The sequence below is a fragment of the Hypomesus nipponensis genome, chromosome 25 (assembly GCF_054491055.1).
Source record: "Hypomesus nipponensis isolate SF chromosome 25, ASM5449105v1, whole genome shotgun sequence".
In the NCBI taxonomy this organism is placed as follows: Eukaryota; Metazoa; Chordata; class Actinopteri; order Osmeriformes; family Osmeridae; genus Hypomesus; species Hypomesus nipponensis.
Window position 1 is genome coordinate 3,373,620 of NC_140385.1, and position 21,381 is coordinate 3,395,000.

Here is a 21,381-nt window from a genome sequence, read left to right on the forward strand (position 1 = left end):
GGCCGACCTAACCAATGAGAAGGCTTCGCTCGATGAATATGAATGATGACTTCCAGTCTCTCTGATGGCCTGGAACCATGCTACAGATCGGGGTTAAAAGTTCTTTAGATTCAAAGAGGGGGGGAGTGGAGGGGAGGGTGAGAGGAGAGGTGGCGAATAGATAGATGCATAGATGCATGATGGATACAATAGATAGACATTCCCTGTCAAAAGAAGGCTTGTGTAGCAACACAGAACCTCCGTTTTGCAAGGTTATAGAGGTGGGGAATATTAGGGGGAGGAGCAGAGGGAGGGACAAAGAGAAGGAGGAAGAGAGGGAGGAAAGGCTGAAAGAGACTCAGGGGAGATGAGGGAGGAAGGGAGGAAGAAAGCAAATAGATGGAGGGAGGGAGTCGGGGTAGAGGAACAGGGGAGGATGGGATGAGGTGTCACCGCCTTACTGCCTCAGAGAGAAGGGAGAGGGAGTAAGAGAAGAGAGTGATAGAGGGAGGAAAGGAGCAGAAGGCCAGAAGGAGTGGGAGAGGGGAGGAACAGAGGGAGTGACGGAAGAGAGGGGTGGAGGAGGGGAGATAACCGTTGAGTTTGGGTTAGGAGAGACAGGAAGTGAGGTTCAGATTGGGAAAGCATTCTGGAACCCAAGTCCTCTTGGGAGAATTGGAGTAGAGAGACAGAGAAAGAGAGGGAAAGAGAGAGAGAGGTGCAAAAAGGGGAGGAAAGAGATGAAGCGAGAATAGAGAAAGTACAACAGTAGAAGGGAGAAATAAAGAGAAAAGGGGACATCTGGGGAGAAAAGCCATCTTCAATACACACACACACACACACACACACACTATGTGTGTCATCTGACTCTTTGCACAGTTTTCAACTGTACACTCAACCAATACCCCCACCTCCCCCTGGTCTCGCCCTTCACCCCCCGGACTCCATCCTCCATCCTGACCCGAACATCTGGACCTGTTGGAGTGGAGAGGGAGAGGGAGGGACGAGAGAGAGAGAGAGAGAGACAGAGAGAGAGAGAGAGAGAGAGAGAGAGAGAGAGAGAGAGAGAGAGAGAGAGAGAGAGAGAGAGAGAGAGAGAGAGAGAAGGATGTTAGGAGTTAGGAGAAAAAAAGAGGGGGAAAAAGTAAGGAGAAAGAGAGAATTGGAGAGAAAGACGGAGAGTGGTAGGGACGGAGGGAGAAAGGGAGAGGGAGAGAGAAGAAAAAGAGGCAGAGAGATGGATCAGATAAACAAGTGAAACAGACCACAGTTCTGCCAAGCCTTGAGGACGGTGACGTCCTGCCATTAGAACATCTGTGTTGTTTGTGCCCGAGCCTGGTCGTGCAAGCTGCCTTATCAACCAATGAGGAAAGCACAGACTGAATCCAGAACCTGTTTTCTATCATTCCGTTCCCCCAAAGTTCCAGAATGAAACTTCATGCTCTGAAGAGTTCTATGATTGAGTTTCAAGGCAGGGTAAAGTCAACACACCAACCCTATCCCTTCTGACTGACTAGCTGGCTGGGATTCATGTAATATGCTGCCCCCTAGCTTCCAGAAGTGGGAAGGGACAATGGGGACTGTTGCACCGACGTAGAGAAAGTAGAGAAATTGGTCGTTGGAATCTTTTCAGGGTCGCCATTTTGTGATTTAGAAGGGTCGAATTTCTTTGGGTCGAATTCTTATGGCTAAAATGTTGTCGGCTCAAATGTTTTCGGCTCGAATTCTTTAGGGACAAATGTTGTTTGTATATGTATAGACCCCTACATCAGCCTGAATTTGGTTCTATTTGAATTTCAGAAGCTTTTTTATTTTATTTTTTGTAATCTGAACTTTACTGTTCGAATTTGAGCAACCTGAATTTGCGAACGTGGAATTTTCATATTCGTATTTACATTTTAAAGAGTTGAATTCAAAACCAACAAATTCGGTGGTGTTCAAATTTCAATATTAAGTATTCAATGCCTTTTAAAATTCAAAACATTATGTCACTGATTTGCTTCCATAGTGGTGACGTCACCTTGGCTCTGAAGCCGGTGGGATTCGAACCTGCAACATCTGTCATCGCCAAACCGAGAGTGTAAAGGGGAAAGGGAGAAAGAAGAAATTACCAGCTATAAGAAAGTTACTAAACTCATAAAGTAAATCAGAACCTTTTAGGCGACAGCAGGAACCCTTGAAGGAATGTTGGAATGTTGAAAGTTCCGTTCCACTCATAGGTTCTAGAATCTTCCAGGAGGACAATTTAAAGAGGAAAGACAGACTTGGGTTGATTTATTTATGACAGATGTGCCAGCAGAGAGACATCTGTTTTCTGTATTTGACGCTTGACGTTGTAAAATAACGAACAGATTTTTAAAGCAAAGTAAAAAGAAGAAGAAAAAAAACATTCTGGGTTGTTCACTGTCAATCAGTTGGGTTTAGGCTAAACTTTATCTCCGGATTCAGAAATTTGTTTTCCTCTCCTCAACACAATTCAGTTAAAATCTGATTTGTGAGACCCGAACCCAATCAGGATTAGCCCCAGGTTGTGGGGTCGTTCAGTGCAAAGAAAATAGAATGGATTTCTCACGTTGCTAAAAGTGTCATTGTAGGCTACAGATTGGATTAAATATAAGCTGCCTGCAGGTCACTTGGCCCAGGTCAGCACATACACACTCACACACACTCACACACTAAGTTTATGAGATAATTTTGAGAGGATTATTATAAGCACGCGGTCTGAAATTCACCTGTCGGTTATGGCGCGCGTCATCTTGCGTTGAAACCTCGCGCTCGCTAACATCTTTTGGTATAGTTATGTATCTTAGTATTACATTCTGGAGTAAGTAGGCCTAGTCTAAAGGTCTTGACATCTGAAATGTCGACGGTTTTTCGTTGGACCTTTCGCCCCGTGGACCCCTAATTGTTTAATGTGATGAAGGTGTTCAAACGTCCTATTTCTGTGGCATTTTGGTGTAGAAGAGTCGCTGCGTATAGGAATCGAACGGGTTCATCTCATCCCAGTATGGTAAGTAACTCTTTAAAAACCGTTTACAATTCTCATCCATTATTTTAAACGCCAGACATGCACTTTAAATCAGCATATATCCGTTAAGCGGTTGCACTCATCACCACTAAAGTGGTTACTAAATGAATACAGAGAAAGTGATTTCTTGTTAATACAAGTTTCGATTGTGGTCGGTCGTGTTTGAAGCACTGTAGGCCAGGCGGCCACGCCAACACATTGATTAAACTGTTCTGGATGGGGATTAGCACAAAGAGTTATGAGTGCTGGGTCACAGATAATAGATAGATAATCCTATTGTAGTTTTACAGTGTTGTACATGCTGACATTGGAATTATGCAGGTGTTTTTATGTTTAGCTCAGGAGTTTCTTCATTCGTCCCCTCTCTTTCTCTTCTGCCGCTCTCCCTCCACAGAGAGCAGTGGCCTACACGCTGAGGTGCCAGTGAAGCAAGGGGACACTTGTGTGCGCTTGGCGTGTGCTTAGCGTGTTACCCTTGAGATGCCACCATCCCTGTGTGCCTTCCACTTCTTACCGCACGCATGGACCAGCCTCCACTGCTCCCGCCCTGTCACCCTCCGCCCCTCGTCCTCCTCCTCCCCTTTCACTCTCCTCCCTTTCACCGCTCTCTCTCACTCCTGCTGTCCCTCCTTCCTGCTCTGGCCCCTCCTCTTCCTGCTCCTGGCCCCTCCCCTTCCTCCCGTAGGGGCCGGCGTGTTCCGGGTGGGCCTCGTGGGCCCCTGGTCATGTGACCCCCTCTTCGCCAAGGCCCTGCCCTCCGTGGCGGCCCAGCTGGCCGTGAACCGGATCAACGCCGACCCCGACTTCTCCCGGACGTCCACTTTTGATTACGTCATCCTGGAGGAGGCGTGTCACACGTCGCGGGCGCTGGAGGGCTTCATGGGATTCTACACCAAGGCCTCGGGGTTCATCGGACCCACCAACCCCGGGTACTGCGATGCAGCCTCGCTGCTGGGCAAGGGCTGGAACAAGGTGAGGCTGGGGGGGCTGGTGGAAGAGGCTGGAGGCCTGGAGGGGGGTGGGGGAGGCTGGGGGCCTGGGGGGGAGGCCTGGGGGGGAGGTCTTGGGGGGGGGGGGGGGGGAGAGGCCAAGCATGGAGTGGGACAAGGTGTGGCACAACGTGGTTTCATATGAAAATGTAAAAAGCATTGTTCCCCCCAAACAGGCGGTGTTCTCCTGGGCCTGCGTGGGGTACGAGCTGGAGGAGGTCAGGAACCATCCGACCTTCTCCCGGACCCTGCCCCGGCCCTCCTGGGCCCTGCTCAGCCTGCTGCGCTACTTCCGCTGGGCCAACGTGGGCATCATTGCCTCCTCCGAGGACAGCTGGGGGGAGACGGCCGTCAAGGTGGAGGGGGGGGGACACTAGACTAGGCTGGGGTGAAGGTTATCACCAGACTTGGGGGAGGGTAAATGGTAATATATATAACATTGCTTCACACAGAAGCCGGGGGGATTAGTGTGGAAAGCATGTGGAATGTCTGGGTTTGGAATGTCTGAATCCGTCTCCTTAGTGACCGCGCTGTCAGTCTGTTCAGAGTCGAGCTAGCGATTCTGTCTGAGCTGCTCCTGGGAGCGTCCTTGTGTCACGGGCTGACCCTGTGACCCTTGACCCCTGCTCAGGTAGCCAACTCCCTGAGGAGCCATGGGATCCCGGTTCGCCTGGTGACCTCCATCGGTCCTGACTCTGCCAGTGTGAGGAAGACCCTGGTCAAGGTCCGCAAGATGGCCGACCTTCGATGTGAGTCCGGATCGCACACCTTCCTGAGTCACGGAAACGTTTGTTCAGTCGTCATCTTTCCACCAACCTCCTCCCTTTCTCCCTCCCTCCCTCCCTCCCTCCCTCCCTCCCTCCCTCCCTCCCTCCCTCCCTCCCTCCCTCCCTCCCTCCCTCCCTCCCTCCCTCCCTCCCTCCCTCCCTCCCTCCCTCCCTCCCCTCCCTCCCTCCCCTCCCTCTCTCCCCCTCCCCCAGTGATCATCCTCTGCATGCACTCGGCCCTGCTGGGCGGAGCCCCCCAGAGGCTCCTCCTGGAGACGGCCCAGGACATGCAGCTGACGGACGGCCGTGTGGTGTTCCTGCCCTACGACACGCTGCTGTACAGCCTGCCCCACCGCAACGCCTCCTACCCGGCCCTGAGGGCCAACAGCAAGCTGCTGAGGGCCTACGACGCCGTGCTCACCCTTACCCTGGAGTCCCCCGGGCCCTCCTTCCACCAGGCCTTCCAGCAAGCCATGGACCGCGGGGAGCTGGCCCGCACCATCCAGCCCCAGCAGGTAGGGGGGACCTGGGGGGTGGGGGTCTGGGGTGGTGGTGGAGGGGTGCATGGGTGTAGCTGGGACACGAGGTGTGGTTGTGTGTGTCACCTGACTCCCATCCCCGGGTTTCCCCCTTCACACCCTCTCTCCTCTCCTCCCCCCTCTGCCCCCTCCTTCTCTCGCCCTCTCCACCCCCCTCCCCTCCCTCCCCCCAGGTGTCTCCCCTGTTCGGCACCATCTACGACTCGGTGCTGGTCATGGCCCACGCAGTGCGGCGGGTGAGGGAGGCGGGGGAGTGGATGTCTGGGGGGAACCTGGCCCGACACACCCGGAGCATGGCCCTGCAGGGCTTCACCCTGCCCCTCCGCACCAACGCCTCCGGGGCCGGCCTTGCCCAATACCTGCTGCTGGACACAGACGGCAAGAGCTCCCACCTCTACCCCACCCACAGGTACAGAGGGGGGGGGGGGGGGGCAGCGCTTGTCTCCCTGTTGTGTGTGATTGTTGTTTGTCTTCATGTGTGTGTGATTGTAGTTTGTCTCCATGTGTGTTTGATTGTAGTTTGTCTCCATGTGTGTGTGTGTGTTCCAGGGTAGAGGTGGAGACCATGATGGTTCACTTCCTGGGCAGGGACATCCACTTCCCCCACGGTCGAGGCCCTCGCTCAGACGCCAACTGCTGGTTCACCAGCGGAGTCATCTGCTCCGGGGGTGAGGAGGACACACACACACTCATATACACACACACACACTCCCCCCCCGGTGTGCAGTGCTGGATGTGTGTGTGTTGCAGTGCTGATGTGTGTGTGTTGCAGTGCTGGATGTGTGTGTGTTGCAGTGCTGATGTGTGTGTGTTGCAGTGCTGGATGTGTGTGTGTTGCAGTGCTGATGTGTGTGTGTTGCAGTGCTGGATGTGTGTGTGTTGCAGTGCTGATGTGTGTGTGTTGCAGTGCTGGATGTGTGTGTGTTGCAGTGCTGATGTGTGTGTGTTGCAGTGCTGGATGTGTGTGTGTTGCAGTGCTGGATGTGTGTGTGTTGCAGTGCTGGATGTGTGTGTTGCAGTGCTGGATGTGTGTGTGTTGCAGTGCTGGATGTGTGTGTGTTGCAGTGCTGATGTGTGTGTGTTGCAGTGCTGGATGTGTGTGTTGCAGTGCTGGATGTGTGTGTGTTGCAGTGCTGGATGTGTGTGTGTTGCAGTGCTGATGTGTGTGTGTTGCGGTGCTGATGTGTGTGTGTTGCAGTGCTGATGTGTGTGTGTTGCAGGAGTGGACGTGCTGTCAGCTGTGGGAGTGTTCTTGGGAATCGTCATGGTGATGCTTTTCTCTGTGGCCTCGTCTTACCTCATCAGGTACCTGCCTGCACACACACACACACCTGCAGATGCCCCACACACACACACACACACACTCCTGCAGATGCCCCACACACACACACACCTGCAGATGCCCCACACACACACACAGATAGAAACATAGATAGATACACACACACAGGCAGACACGCTCACAACCCCTCATTCTTTTGACCTCTCGTTACCTAGGCGACGCATCAACCAGATTCGTCTGGTCAGGGGGCCCAACAAGATCCTGCTGACTCTGGATGACGTCACCTTCATCAACCCGTCGCTTAGCAACAAGGTCGGTCCTGTCTGCGCTTTCGATCAACCTGAGTGAGGTGTGTTCCTAGTGCCCACAAACTATAAAACAAAACAAATACAATCAACTAAATAACTACTGATAATAACAATCAAATGGTTACTAAATAGCGTCTAATCATTGATTAGTCTGCGCTCTGACGAGAGGGGGAGGTTATGACATCACAGTGGTCGTTGTGACGAGAGGGTGTGGTTATGACATCTCAGTGGTCGTTGTGACGAGAGGGTGTGGTTATGACATCTCAGTGGTCGTTGTGACGAGAGGGTGCGGTTATGACATCACAGTGGTCGTTGTGACGAGAGGGTGCGGTTATGACATCACAGTGGTCGTTGTGACGAGAGGGTGCGGTTATGACATCACAGTGGGGGTCATGTGTTCCCAGAAGCTGAGCCTGGACGGCAGCAAGGCCAGCGACCCCCGGAGGAGCGTCTCGGAACACAGCGTTAAGTCCCCCTTCTCCAGCCAATCACCTGCCACGCATGAGAACTCCAACGTGGTCATCTACGAGGTGGGACGGGCGCCTGATTGGTTGGCTGCTCTGATGATATGAATATAACCACATTGATAAGCCTACAGTTACCGATCAGACTTTATTGATTACTGTATTTATTAACTGATTTACGTCAAAAGGGTGATTGGGCGTGGTTGAAAAGACTTCCCTCTGGAACCTTCCGGAACATCAATCCCAAAACCAGCGACGTGTTTGAACTGGTGGGTCATACACCACATGCTACACAAAACCATAACATGCTACACAACATCACAACATGCTACACAACACCACAACATGCTACACAACACCACAACATGCTACACAACATCACAACATGCTACACAACACCACAACATGCTACACAACATCACAACATGCTACACAACACCACAACATGCTACACAACACCACAACATGCTACACAACACCACAACATGCTACACAACACCACAACATGCTACACAACACCACAACACACCACAATGCAACACAAACACACCCAACATAAAACATAAAGAAACACTGAATTATGTTCACAACTTCTATAAAAAAATTAACAGCAACAACAATAACAAAAACAACAACAATAAAATAATAGTCATAAAAACGAATAAATTATGAAAGAAAAAGAAAACGTCCATCTGACCCCTGACCCCTGACCCTCCCAGATGAAGGACATGCGCCACGAGAACATCAACCTCTTCCTGGGGTTCTTCCACGACTGTGGCGTGTTCGCCATAGTAACGGAGTACTGTTCCCGTGGCAGCATGGAGGACCTGCTGGTGAACGACGATGTCAAGCTGGACTGGATGTTCAAGTCCTCCCTACTGCTGGACCTGATCAAGGTGGAGGGAGGAGGAGAGGGAGGGAGGAGGGGAGGGAGGGAGGGAGGGTGAGAGGGAGGGGGGGAGGAGTGGGAGGGAGGAGTGGGAGGGAGGGAGGATGGGGGAGGGAGGGAGGGATGAAATCATGAGGGGATGAAGGGATGCAGGAGCAGTAAAGGATGCAGAATGGTGAGGTGATCCCCCCCTCCCTCCCTCCCCCCTCCCTCTCCCCCCCCCCCCTCAGGGTATGAAGTACCTCCACCACAGGAACGTGTACCACGGCCGTCTGAAGTCCAGGAACTGTGTTGTGGACGGGCGCTTCGTGCTCAAGGTGACAGACTACGGCTTCAACGAGGTCCTGGAGACCCAGAAGTTCCCCTACCAGCAGCCCTCTCCTGAGGGTGAGTGCTGTGTGTGTGTGTGTGTGTGGGGGGGGGGGGTGTTGGCGTGGGACTGTGTGTGTGTGTGAGGAACAGAGGTGTGTGTGTTAAAGCCCTGGACCTCTCCACTCCAGAGCTGTTGTGGACGGCCCCTGAAATCCTGCGAGGTCCGATCCCTGGCTTCAAGGGCAGTCTCCATGGCGACGTCTACAGCTTCGCCATCATCATGCAGGAAGTGGTCATGAGGGGCCCTCCCTTCTGCATGCTGGAGCTCTCTGCCACAGGTACGAGCCCACACACACACACACCCCCAATATACGTACACACGACCCCCCCCCCCCCACACACACACACCTCAACATACACACAAACACACTCACGCGCACAAACCTAGACAGGTAAAGACGATCAAAAACACTCAAGCTCAGCTCAGCCATCTGAGAGAGCTCCCGCGAATGTCCCCGACTCCCGAAGCAGCTACGCTCTTCCAGATCCTCACCCCTCCCCCCCCGCAGACATCATCCAGAAGGTGCGCAGGCCCCCTCCCTTGTGCCGGCCCATGGTGTCCCCAGACTTCGCTCCTATGGAGTGCATCCAGCTCATGAAGCAGTGCTGGAACGAACAGCCAGATAAAAGACCAGTCTTCGACGAGATCTTCGACCAGGTGCACACTCCCTCCCCCTCCCCCCCCCCCCCTCTCTCTCTCTCTCTCTCTCTCTCTCTCTCTCTCTCTCTCTCTCTCCCTCTCTCCCTCTCTCTCTCTCTCTCTCTCCCTCTCTCTCTCTATCTCTCCCTTCTTCCTGCTCCCTCCCTCTCTACCTCTCTCTCTCTCTCTCTCCCTGCTCCCTCCCTCTCTACCTCTCTCTCTCCAGTCTCTACCTCTCTCTCTCTACCGCTCTCACTCCCTCTCTCCATCTCTCTCTACCTCTCTTCCAACTCCCTCACTCCCCCCCCTCTCTCTCCCTCTCTCCTCCTCTTCTCGCCTCCTTTCCCCTCCCGTCCTCTCCTGCATCTCAACACACCCCTCCCCCTCCTCCCAGTTCAAGAACATCAACAAGGGGAAGAAGACCAACATCATCGACTCGATGCTGCGCATGCTGGAGCAGTACTCCTCCAACCTGGAGGAGCTGATCAGGGAGAGGACAGAGGAGCTGGAGATAGAGAAGCAGAAGACGGAGAAGCTGCTCACACAGATGCTGCCACCGTGAGCCTCTCTCTATGTCTCTCTCCCTCTCTCTGTGTCTCTCTCTCTCTCTATGTCTCTCTATTTGTCTCTCTTTGTCTCTCTCTCTATGTCTCTCTCTATGTCTCTCTCTCTCCCTCTCTCTCTCTCTCTCTCTCTCTCTCTATGTCTCTCCCTCTCTCTGTGTCTCTCTCTCTTTGTCTCTCTCTCTCTCTTTGTCTCTCTTTGTCTCTCTCTCTCTATGTCTCTCTCTATGTCTCTCTCCCTCTCTCTATGTCTCTCTCTCTCTGTGTCTCTCTCTCTTTCTTTCTCTGTCTCTCTCTTTCTCTCTGTGTGTGTCTGTGTCTCTCCCTCTCTCTCTCTCTCTCTCTCTCTCTCACACATACACACACACATGTATAGCACCCCCCGTGCTGACCATGTGGTGTGTCTGCAGGTCTGTGGCGGAGGCCCTGAAGGTGGGCTGCACTGTGGAGCCCGAATACTTTGACAGCGTGACGCTGTACTTCAGTGACATCGTGGGCTTCACCACCATCTCGGCCAACAGTGAGCCCATCGAGGTGGTGGACCTGCTCAACGACCTCTACACCATCTTCGACGCCATCATAGGCAACCACGACGTCTACAAGGTGCAGGGGGGAGGAGAGAGGGTGTGTGGGTGGGTGTGTCTCTTCCTCACTGCCTCACTATCCTTTTCTCTCCTTCACTCTCGTGTCCCCTCCTCTTTTCTCTCCCCCCCCCCTCTCCCCCTCCTCCCCCCCAGGTGGAGACGATAGGAGACGCCTACATGGTGGCGTCTGGCCTGCCCGACTCCAACGGCACGCGCCACGCGGCGGAGATCTCCAACATGGCCCTGGACATCCTGAGTGCTGTGGGCACCTTCAAGATGAGGCACATGCCTGACGTCCCTGTACGCATACGCATAGGCCTGCACACAGGTAGGACACTCCCATAGGCCTGCACACAGGTAGGACACTCCCATAGGCCTGCACACAGGTAGGACACTCCCATAGGCCTGCACACAGGTAGGACACTCCCATAGGCCTGCACACAGGTAGGACACTCCCATAGGCCTGCACACAGGTAGGACACTCCCATAGGCCTGCACACAGGTAGGACACTCCCATAGGCCTGCACACAGGTAGGACACTCCCATAGGCCTGCACACAGGTAGGACACACCCATAGGCCTGCACACAGGTAGGACACACACACACACAGGTAGGACACACACACAGGTAGGACACACACACACTTATACAGAGATACACACACTAAAACAGCTACATTTCTGGATGAACAGTCCTCAAGGTTGAATCTCACTAATAAGAGCTTGAAACTTGTGTGTGTGTGTGTGTCTGCCTCTGTGTGTGTGTGTGCCTCTGTGTGTGTGTGTGTGTGCCTCTGTGTGTGTGTGTGTGTGCCTCTGTGTGTGTGTGTGTGTGTGTGTGTGTGTGTGCAGGGCCTTGCGTGGCAGGCGTGGTGGGTCTGACCATGCCCAGGTACTGTCTGTTTGGAGACACGGTGACCACGGCCTCTCGCATGGAGTCTACTGGGATGCGTACGTGTCTGTCCTGCATCCACTGCACATTCCATCATCACATTCTATCATCACATTCCATCATCACATTCCATCATCACATTCTATCATCACATTCCATCATCACATTCCATCATCACATTCTATCATCACATTCTATCATCACATTCCATCATCACATTTCATCATCACCTTCTATCATCACATTCCATCATCACATTCCATCATCACATTTCATCATCACCTTCTATCATCACATTCTATCATCACATTCCATCATCACATTCCGTCATCACATTCCATCATCACATTTCATCATCACCTTCTATCATCACATTCCATCATCACCTTCTATCATCACATTCCATCATCACATTCCATCATCACATTCCGTCATCACATTCCGTCATCACATTCTATTGTCCTCTTCATGTCGGCAAAGAACCAACATCAGTGTGGGCTGATGTGTGTGTGTCCTGTGTTGACCCTGTGCTGCAGCCTATAGGATCCATGTGCACAACAGCACAGTGAAGATCCTGCTGGAGCTGCAGGCTGGCTACCAGGTGCAGCTGAGGGGCAAGACCGACCTGAAGGTGACCCCCTCACACTCTGACCCCTGACCACCACCCCAGTCTAGTACCACAATGGTCTAACAGGGATTTGTCCCCATCGAAATTATGTCTCTGTCCATCTCTTTCCCTCTTTCCCTCTCTCCTTCTCTCCCTCTCTCTCTCTCTCTCTCTCTCTCTCTCTCTCTCTCTCTCTCTCTCTCTCTCTCTCTCTCTCTCTCTCTCTCTCTCTCTCTCTCTCTCTCTCTCTCTCTCTCTCTCTCTCTCTCTCTCTCTCTCTCTCCCCAGGGGAAGGGGACTGAGGACACCTACTGGCTGATAGGAAGAACAGGCTTCACCAAGCCCCTCCCTGTTCCTCCTGAACTCAAGTCAGGGTAAGGACTGTGTCCCCCCTCCCTCTCCTCCGTCTCTCTCCAATCACCTGCATCCCCCGCTGGGTGTGTGTGTGTGTGTGTGCTGGCTTGTTATGTAAACGTATACTGTGCATTTGTGGCTGTGTGTGTGTGACTGTGTGTGTGTGACTGTGTGTGTGTGACTGTGTGTGTGTGACTGTGTGTGTGTGTGACTGTGTGTGTGTGTGACTGTGTGTGTGTGTGTGACTGTGTGTGTGTGTGTGACTGTGTGAATGTGTGACTGTGTGTGTGTGTGGCTGTGTGACTGTGTGTGTGTGTGTGTGTGACTGTGTGTGTGTGTGACTGTGTGTGTGTGGCTGTGTGACTGTGTGTGTGTGTGTGTGTGTGTGTGACTGTGTGTGTGTGTGACTGTGTGTGTGTGTGACTGTGTGTGACTGTGTGTGTGTGTGTGTGTGTGTGTGACTGTGTGCGTGTGTGACTGTGTGTGTGTGGCTGTGTGACTGTGTGTGTGTGTGACTGTGTGTGTGTGTGACTGTGTGTGACTGTGTGTGTGTGTGTGTGTGTGTGTGACTGTGTGCGTGTGTGACTGTGTGTGTGTGGCTGTGTGACTGTGTGTGTGTGTGTGTGTGACTGTGTGTGTGTGTGACTGTGTGTGTGTGGCTGTGTGACTGTGTGTGTGTGTGTGTGTGTGTGTGACTGTGTGTGTGTGTGACTGTGTGTGTGTGTGACTGTGTGTGACTGTGTGTGTGTGTGTGTGTGTGACTGTGTGCGTGTGTGACTGTGTGTGTGACTGTGTGTGTGTGTGTGTGTGTGTGTGTGTGTGACTGTGTGTGTGTGTGACTGTGTGTATGTGTGACTGTGTGTGTGTGTGACTGTGTGAATGTGTGACTGTGTGTGTGTGTGGCTGTGTGACTGTGTGTGTGTGTGTGTGTGTGTGTGGCTGTGTGACTGTGTGTGTGTGTGTGTGTGTGTGTGTGACTGTGTGTGTGTGTGACTGTGTGTGTGTGTGACTGTGTGTGACTGTGTGTGTGTGACTGTGTGCGTGTGTGACTGTGTGGCTGTGTGACTGTGTGTGTGTGTGTGTGACTGTGTGTGTGTGTGACTGTGTGTGTGTGTGACTGTGTATGTGTGGCTGTGTGACTGTGTGTGTGTGTGTGTGTGTGTGTGTGACTGTGTGTGTGTGTGTGTGACTGTGTGTGTGTGACTGTGTGTGTGTGTGTGTGTGTGTGTGACTGTGTGTGTGTGTGACTGTGTGTGTGTGTGTGTGACTGTGTGTGTGTGTGTGTGACTGTGTGTGTGACTGTGTGTGTGTGTGACTGTGTGTGTGTGTGTGTGTGTGTGTGACTGTGTGTGTGTGTGACTGTGTGTGTGTGTGTGTGACTGTGTGTGTGTGACTGTGTGTGTGTGTGTGTGTGTGTGTGTGTGTGTGTGACTGTGTGTGTGTGTGTGTGACTGTGTGTGTGTGTGACTGTGTGTGTGTGTGTGACTGTGTGTGTGTGTGTGTGTGTGTGACTGTGTGTGTGTGTGTGTGTGTGTGTGTGTGTGTGACTGTGTGTGTGTGTGTGTGTGTGTGTGACTGTGTGTGTGTGTGTGTGTGTGACTGTGTGTGTGTGTGTGTGTGTGTGTGTGACTGTGTGTGTGTGTGTGTGACTGTGTGTGTGTGTGTGTGTGTGTGTGTGACTGTGTGTGTGTGTGTGTGTGTGACTGTGTGTGTGTGTGTGTGTGTGTGTGACTGTGTGTGTGTGTGACTGTGTGTGTGTGTGTGTGTGTGTGTGACTGTGTGTGTGTGTGACTGTGTGTGTGTGTGTGTGTGTGTGTGTGACTGTGTGTGTGTGTGTGTGTGTGTGTGACTGTGTGTGTGTGTGTGTGACTGTGTGTGTGTGTGTGTGTGTGTGTGTGTATGGTGTGTGTGTGTATGGTGTGTGTGTGTGTGTGTGTGTGTGTGTGACTGTGTGTGTGTGTGTGTGTGTGTGTGTGACTGTGTGTGTGTGTGTGTGACTGTGTGTGTGTGTGTGTGTGTGTGTGTGACTGTGTGTGTGTGTGTGTGACTGTGTGTGTGTGACTGTGTGTGTGTGTGTGTGTGTGTGTGTGACTGTGTGTGTGTGTGTGTGTGTGTGTGACTGTGTGTGTGTGTGTGTGTTTGCCTTGTTGATCCCACCTCTTGCTGATCCCACAGGCAACTGCCCCACGGTCTCCAGCTGGAAGAGATAGCCCAGTACAAGAGACGCACAATGGAGAAACAGCAACAGCTTGCAAAGAAGAATAACTGACCATCATTATCAGAAGGTAATGTTATGCATGGAAAATGTATAACATTACTAGGTTATAGGGTTGATCTTATTGGCCTTTTTTTTGTTTCTTTTTGAGAGAGAGGGGGGGGGGGCTGGGACTTTTATTGTTTATTTATTTTATTTATTTTTCACAATAAAACGTTTTATTTTTATTTTTATTCTTTTTGAAGGAGGGTGGGCTTTTGACTTGTTGGTTTTACTGACAACAACAAAAAACTCAGTTCTTCTACTTTACAAGTTAAGTTGCACCTCCATCACTAAAACCCCCTCACACACCGACTCAGTCTTACTACTTTGACATTTGACTTGATATACCTGATATAGTGCAAGATTCACTCATGCTATGGATGCCAGTCCTCAACCAATCAATGCTCTGCCAATCAATCCTCAACCAATCAGTGCTCTGCCAATCAGTCCTCAACCAATCAGTGCTCTGCCAATCTGACCAGGTAAGCAGACGGGTGCCGCCCCGCCTCCGCGCGCGGGCATTCCCACGGTGACTACCCGTCTGCGTTCCCAAGGTGACGCACCCGTCTGCGTTCCCACGGTGACGCAACCGTCTGCGTTCCCACGGTGACGCACCCGTCTGTGCACTCTCAAAACATGCGTTCACGCCATTCGCTTGACATCAGGCTGCTGGCTCAGAAGGTCCCCCACCACACACACACTCCCTCCCCCCCCCCTTCCCCCGAAAATCGGAAATGGAAAATGTCAACGCAGTCAACACAGTGAGGGGTGTTGGTGAGGAGGTGAGTGAGACCTAGATCCTAACAATGCCTGTGTGTGTGTGTGTGTGTTCCAGACCCGAGATGGCCAAGGACTTCAGGCTGATGCTCCACAAGGCGGTGAGGAAGATCTCCACCGTGCGGCAGGTGGCCCAGGTGACCATGGTGGACGAGGGCAACCAGGTCATGCTGCTGCACCACGACTGAACCTCCCTCATCGCCCCCATCATCCTCACCGCCTTCCCTCATCCTCGCCGCGGCCCTCATCCTCGCCGCGGCCCTCATCCTCGCCGCGGCTCGGTCGTCAGGTCATGCTCGGTCGTCGTCAGCACGGCGGAGGAGTGTCTTTGTCGTCATGGAGAGGAGGAGCTGAGGGGGGGAAGAAAAGACGGAGGGGGAGGGGGGAGGGGGAGGGGGGAGAGAGAGAGAGAGAAAGACGCAGAGAGAAACAGAAAGAGGAAGAGATGGAGAAAGAGCGACAGGACAAGAGAGGGTGGGGTGGGGGGGGGGATTCCAAGTGTCTACTTTGTCAGATTACCGAGGCTCGAGTAAGATCCCTCCAGAAGTGGGGGATGAGATGAGGTCATGTGGGTCTATTTCTAGTCGAGTCTGGAAAGCCCTCCAGTCTGCATGCAGAGGCTCCGACCTGAGAGGGGAGGGGATAAGAAAGGCATAATCAGTTTTGGCATCCCTTTGTCTCCTTATCAACTCTTTCTAATCCTTCGTGCCTTCTCTGCCTTCTCTCGTTCAGTCTTTCACCTCTCTCCTCCTTTCACTTCCCCCTCTCCTCATCCTGTTCCTCTTCTGCCTCAAACACCTGATCTACTGACTCCTCCAGTCGGCAAGTTTCCTGCGGTCACACGAGTCACACTGTGTCGCTTTTAGCACATGTCTGTGTTTATTTAACCTAGGGTTAGGGTTAGGGATAGAAGTCACTAAAGTCACTTCTCTCCCATAGCTCTTAGTAGTAGATGGTAGGTGGCGACATAAATGTATGACACACAAATGTGTCCATCCCAAAGTGGGTCATGTTTCACTCTAAATCAGTGGTTCTTAACCCTGTCCTCAGGGAACACCTGCCCTGCATGTTTTAAATGTTTCCCTGCTCCAACACACCTGATTCAAATAAATGGGTTCCCTGAGGACAGGGTTAAGAACCACTGGTCTTAATGAACAACATTTAGAAACTGGTGGTTTTACAGTTCCGGAACTAGTGTTTTAAAGTTCTGATTTAAAAAAAATGTTCTAGTTGCTCGCCAGGAACAGTGTTGCAGACCCCTATTCTGGCGTGTTTGTGACGTGTAGCGTTCTGTAAACAAACTATTACAAACAACGTCATCGGGGATACCGTCTGAGCTGCCGCTGTAGGGTTTTTCTTGGACCAACAGCGCCCTCTGATGGTTTAGTTGGGTCACCAGATGGTGAGTTGGATGTCTGCGACTAAACTGCAGGACGTCGTCGGCCAGCCTACCAGTCATCCAGTCAGTCGGTTAACTAGGCAGCAAACCAGCCAGGAAGTTAGCTAATTAGTCAGTCAGACAGGAAGTTAGCCAACAGGTCCAGTGTAAGGACACATCGGTCATTCCTCTCCAGATTATAATCCCTGTTTAAACCTGCTCATACTAGCTGTGGCAGATTATCATACAAAATGATTTACAGGTCGGTTGGATAACAGGAATATGTAAAAGAGGGGCACTCTAGGTGCAAGTGTGTGTGTGCATAGGAAACTGTTAATAAAATAAATAACTACTTTATGAAATTACTGTACTATATATCTCTAAATTGTAGGTATTGTTCTCAAATTATCTAAAATGCAGTTTGTATATATCTCAAACAATTACAGGAGGACGATAGATAAATGTGTGTGTTTGATATATGTTTCTGTGTTATATGGCCTACCAATAAATAAACAAGGATTGCTTATTGTGGAGTTGGTGTAATGTAATACCATGCCCACCAGATGGCGCAGATCGCCTTCAAAATCGGCCTGCAATCCATACCACTCCAATACGACAAAACAGACTTGTCATTATGGTATTGGATTAGCCAGGGGGAGAAGATAAAATATGATATGTTAATAAAATGTTCCTTCTTTACTCTACTCAGTACTGAAGAATTAATGTTTTCTTAGAATGTATAATATAATGCGAAAGATAACCGTTAAGTTATATGCAGCCTCAAATGTGCATTACCGAGGCATAACCAAACACGGTAGGGACTGTACGCGAGTGTACAGCAGGATGATAAGTAGTTCTACATGTGGAACAGCTCTCTAGTGAGAGAAGCCAGGCTAATTACACGGCACTGGTAGAAAACTATGCTACATTAGCATAGACACACCTAATTCACAAACACATACGCGCGCTCACTTGATTCCTTATCTGCCTCGATGACTTCAATGTTTTACAACTCATTTAAGGTCAATGTGACCAGCCCACACACATCCCAGGTCGCACGAACAAACACGTTTCAGTTTCTCCTTTACTCATGTGTCAGACGGCATTACATTTAGAAGGTTTACTGTTATTTCATTATAGGGATATGTAATATGGCAGTTTAGTATAACACAATATATCACTGTGTGTGTGTACGTGTATGTGTGTGTGTGTGTGAATGTGTGTGTAGGTGTGCTTGGGTCTTCACTGAACATGAGAATGTGACATGTAAGAGAATGCCAAGTGGCCTTCTGATGTACTGGAATCAGTTTACCCTATCTTAATCCCGTCGATTACCGAAGGATAGACCATGTGATTAACTGATCTGAGATGTGTGTCTGGTGGTACTTTAACCCTGTACCGGGGGTGGGGGGGGGGGGGGGGTTCACCTTCGTACAAGACCAAAACAGCACAGCCAATGGCCCATGTGGCCCAGCGTTGATTGGATTTAGAAACCATCAGTCAAAACAATTTCCCATCGAGGGGCCGAGTTTAAACAAACGCCTATCGATATCTCTGCAATGATTGGCTAGTCGACAGTCAATCTGAGCCTAAACGAACCCGCCCCCTAGGACTCCAGTGAAACTCCGTGCAATTCGATTGCTCAATCGTATTGACGTAAAACACTAATAGACCTCTGCGATTGGTTTAATACCCTGTCACTGGGCGTCAATCTCGTCCCTTAGCCAATGGCCATCGCCGTCTGGCCCTTTGTTCCTCCTGCTAGTCGCTGACGCACAGGTCACGTGTTGTTTGTGCTCTGGTCTAGAGAGATGTGTACAGAGGGGCGAACAGCCTGGTAGTCAAGCTAGCTAGCTCGGATTCTACCGATTATAGAACCGGGGGGGAACGTGGTCATGTTCCAAACGGTGGGCTTTATTTCGTAAAAGCCCATATTGGAATACCGTTTTTTTTTCTAATTGGAAGGAAGTTCGGGCCATTGTAACGGAATAGGTTATTGCTTGGATTTTACCATCGAGCCCGTGCAGCGGGGACTCCGGAGCGTCGCCTCCCGAAACAAGAATGGGGTCTTGGTCCACACTGCTGCTTACATAGACTGGCCTTTGATAGCGTTCTCTTATGGCAAATTTAACGAATTACCAGGAGAGCCGGGGCGCAATGTTGATGTTGGAGCAAAGGGCAATCGGTACGAAACCAGCCGCTGCTGCGGCCAACGGCGACACCTCAGTCGGGGAACCCCCTTCTCCGTTAATTAATATCGGCGGCGGCGGTGGCTCCCGTTTCCATCAACACTTGCCGCCCTCGAATCACCACCATCACCACAGCGGCCACCTTCTTTACCCTCAGACCACACAACCAAAGGATCAACAGCACCCACTAGCTCACCACTATCAGGCCGCCCAGCAGCAACACCTCTCCGGCGAACACATCCAGGAGTCCCCGGTAAGAAAATCCTCTTCTTCGTCTTTGAACCTTGTACACGAAGACCCTGTAGCTGCCGTTGCTACCACTAGCCATGCATACGCCGCATCCCTGAGCGGCAGCCCTTCGATAGCCGCCAGTGCTAACGTCAGCGTCTCTACCTCAGACGTTGTGGACGATATTCGGAAGTGTGGATACCTGAGAAAGCAGAAGCATGGACACAAGAGGTTTTTTGTGCTTCGGGCTGCGAGCAATCTAGGCCCCAGCCGGCTGGAATACTATGACAGTGAAAAGAAATTCCGGAATTGCCTGCGGTCTGCTGCCGCGGCCGCTGCTAGCGGTGCGGTCGCACCTTCTCCCCCTAAACGGGTTATTTACCTCTACCAGTGTTTTACCGTGAACAAAAGGGCGGATTCGAAAAACAAGCACCTCATTGCTCTGTACACTAAAGACGAGTACTTTGCTATCGTGGCCGAAAACGAGCATGAGCAAGAAGATTGGTACGTAGCGCTCAGCGAACTGATGAGTGAGGGGAAAAGGGGACATCTGGACTCTGACGATCTGGATGACGGTTACGGCACCGTCACCCCCGGTACGGTGTTCAAGGAGGTGTGGCAGGTGCACGTGAAGCCTAAAGGACTGGGTCAGACCAAAAACCTCACAGGCGTGTACCGTTTATGCCTCTCCACAAAAACGATTCACCTGGTCAAGCTCAACTCCGAAACCCCCTGCGTCAACCTGCAGCTGATGAATATCCGGCGGTGCGGGCATTCCGAGAGCTTCTTCTTCATCGAGGTGGGTCGTTCCTCCTCCATAGGACCCGGGGAGATATGGATGTACGTGGACGACTCCGTGGTCGCCCAAAACATGCACGAGACCATCCTGGAGACCATGAAGGCCCTCAAGGCCTTCTCCGAGTTCCGCCCCAGGAGCAAGAGCCAGTCGTCAGGCACCAACCCCATCGCTTTTATCACCACCCGCCGTCACCTCGGCAACCTGCCGCCGAGCCAGACGGGCCTTCAACGCCGCTCGCGGACCGAGTCGGTGGTTGGGACTCCGCCCTCCAGCAAGAGCACGGGCGCCAGCGGCTACCGCTTCCGCACGTCCAGCGAGGGCGAGGGGACGATGAACCGGCCGTTCCGCTCCGTCACCGGGAGCCTCGTCCACCTCAACTCCGCCCGGCTCCACCTGGGACGCCAGGAGAGCGGGGCCGGGAGCACTGGGAGCTCCACCGGTACCGGCGGAGGAGGAGGAGGCGGCGGGAGCAGCGGCGGCGGCAACCGTTACGTCCGGGCCTTACCGGGATCCAACTACCACGCGCGCTCCGCCTCCCTCCCGGTGTCGCACTTCCCCTCGGCCACCAGCCCGGTCAGCGTGTCCAGCAGCAGCGGCCACGGCTCCGTGTCCGACACGTTGACCCGCCCCTCCTCCGCCTCCATCTGCGGCTCGCCCTCCGATGGCGGCTTCAACTCCTCCGACGAGTACGGCTCCAGCCCCGGGGACTTCCGCTACTTCCGGGTGCGCTCCAACACGCCGGACTCCCTGGGCAACACGCCGCCCATCCGCGAGGAGAACTGCCTCAGCGACTACATGGCCATGGGCTGGCACCGCGAGGTGTTCGCCGCCGGCGGGGCCGAGACGCCGAGAGACGAAGGCGCGTCTGCGGAGGACGAGCGGTCCTCGTCGTCGGCGAGGAGGCGGACCCACTCCTTCTCCAGGCCGGCGGCGGGCGGCGCCAGCGGCGTGGCCGTGTACCAGAAGATGACCCAGACGGCGTTCTCGCAGGACGAGGGCGTGGGGGAGGGCCTCTCTCTGGGACGGCCCCCTTCGTCCTCCTCGTCCTCGCTCCGCTCCGACTACAGCTCCTGCTCCGAGCACAGCCAGAACCGCCCGGCGCCGCCCCGCCTGCACCCCGCCCCCGCCTCCTCGTCCACGGAGGACAGCGGTTACGTGCCCATGACGTGCGGCGTCGCCGCGGCGTCGCCCAGGGACGCAGCCCCCCCCCGACTACATGCCTATGCAACCCGGCTGCTCCCACCCTCCCCCTCACCCCCGCCTCTCCTCCTCCCCCCTGCTCCACAGCCCCGTCCTCTCCCGGCGCTCCCCCCGCCTCCACCCCCAGCCCACGGACTCCCACGGCTACATGATGATGTTACCGGGGGGAGGCAACTCGTCCTCCCCGGTGCAGGCTTCCCCCAGCCCCCAGAGCGGCGGCGGCACGGCAGGGGGGCCCGGAGGTAGCGTTAGCGCTAACGCTAGCGAGCGGCAGGAGAACGGGGAGTACATGGACAT

General features: G+C 52.8%; 2 protein-coding genes across 2 annotated transcripts in view; both read left to right on the forward strand.

Moving 5' to 3' along the window:
• Window positions 1–3,688: 3,688 nt before the first annotated feature.
• gc2 (guanylyl cyclase 2) lies at window positions 3,689–15,631 on the forward strand (the record flags this gene model as incomplete). The annotated part of the gene is made up of 21 exons (XM_084692075.1): window positions 3,689–3,979; window positions 4,173–4,352; window positions 4,628–4,745; window positions 4,977–5,278; window positions 5,476–5,711; window positions 5,852–5,970; window positions 6,523–6,607; window positions 6,800–6,896; window positions 7,297–7,422; window positions 7,545–7,625; window positions 8,076–8,252; window positions 8,476–8,632; window positions 8,746–8,895; window positions 9,127–9,275; window positions 9,652–9,815; window positions 10,231–10,423; window positions 10,558–10,732; window positions 11,256–11,354; window positions 11,832–11,926; window positions 12,191–12,276; window positions 15,349–15,631. Coding segments are annotated over 21 exons (3,210 nt in total), but the record flags the coding sequence as incomplete, so codon positions are not given.
• Window positions 15,632–18,458: 2,827 nt separating this feature from the next.
• The window catches only part of irs4b (insulin receptor substrate 4b), a 10,954-nt gene continuing 8,031 nt past the window's right edge, over window positions 18,459–21,381 (forward strand). Inside the window, 2 exon segments of the mRNA XM_084691364.1 lie at window positions 18,459–21,084; window positions 21,086–21,381. The exon segment at window positions 21,086–21,381 is cut by the window's right edge and continues 1,385 nt beyond it. Coding sequence (XP_084547490.1) covers window positions 18,787–21,084; window positions 21,086–21,381 — 2,594 coding nt within the window. The 5' untranslated portion in view covers window positions 18,459–18,786.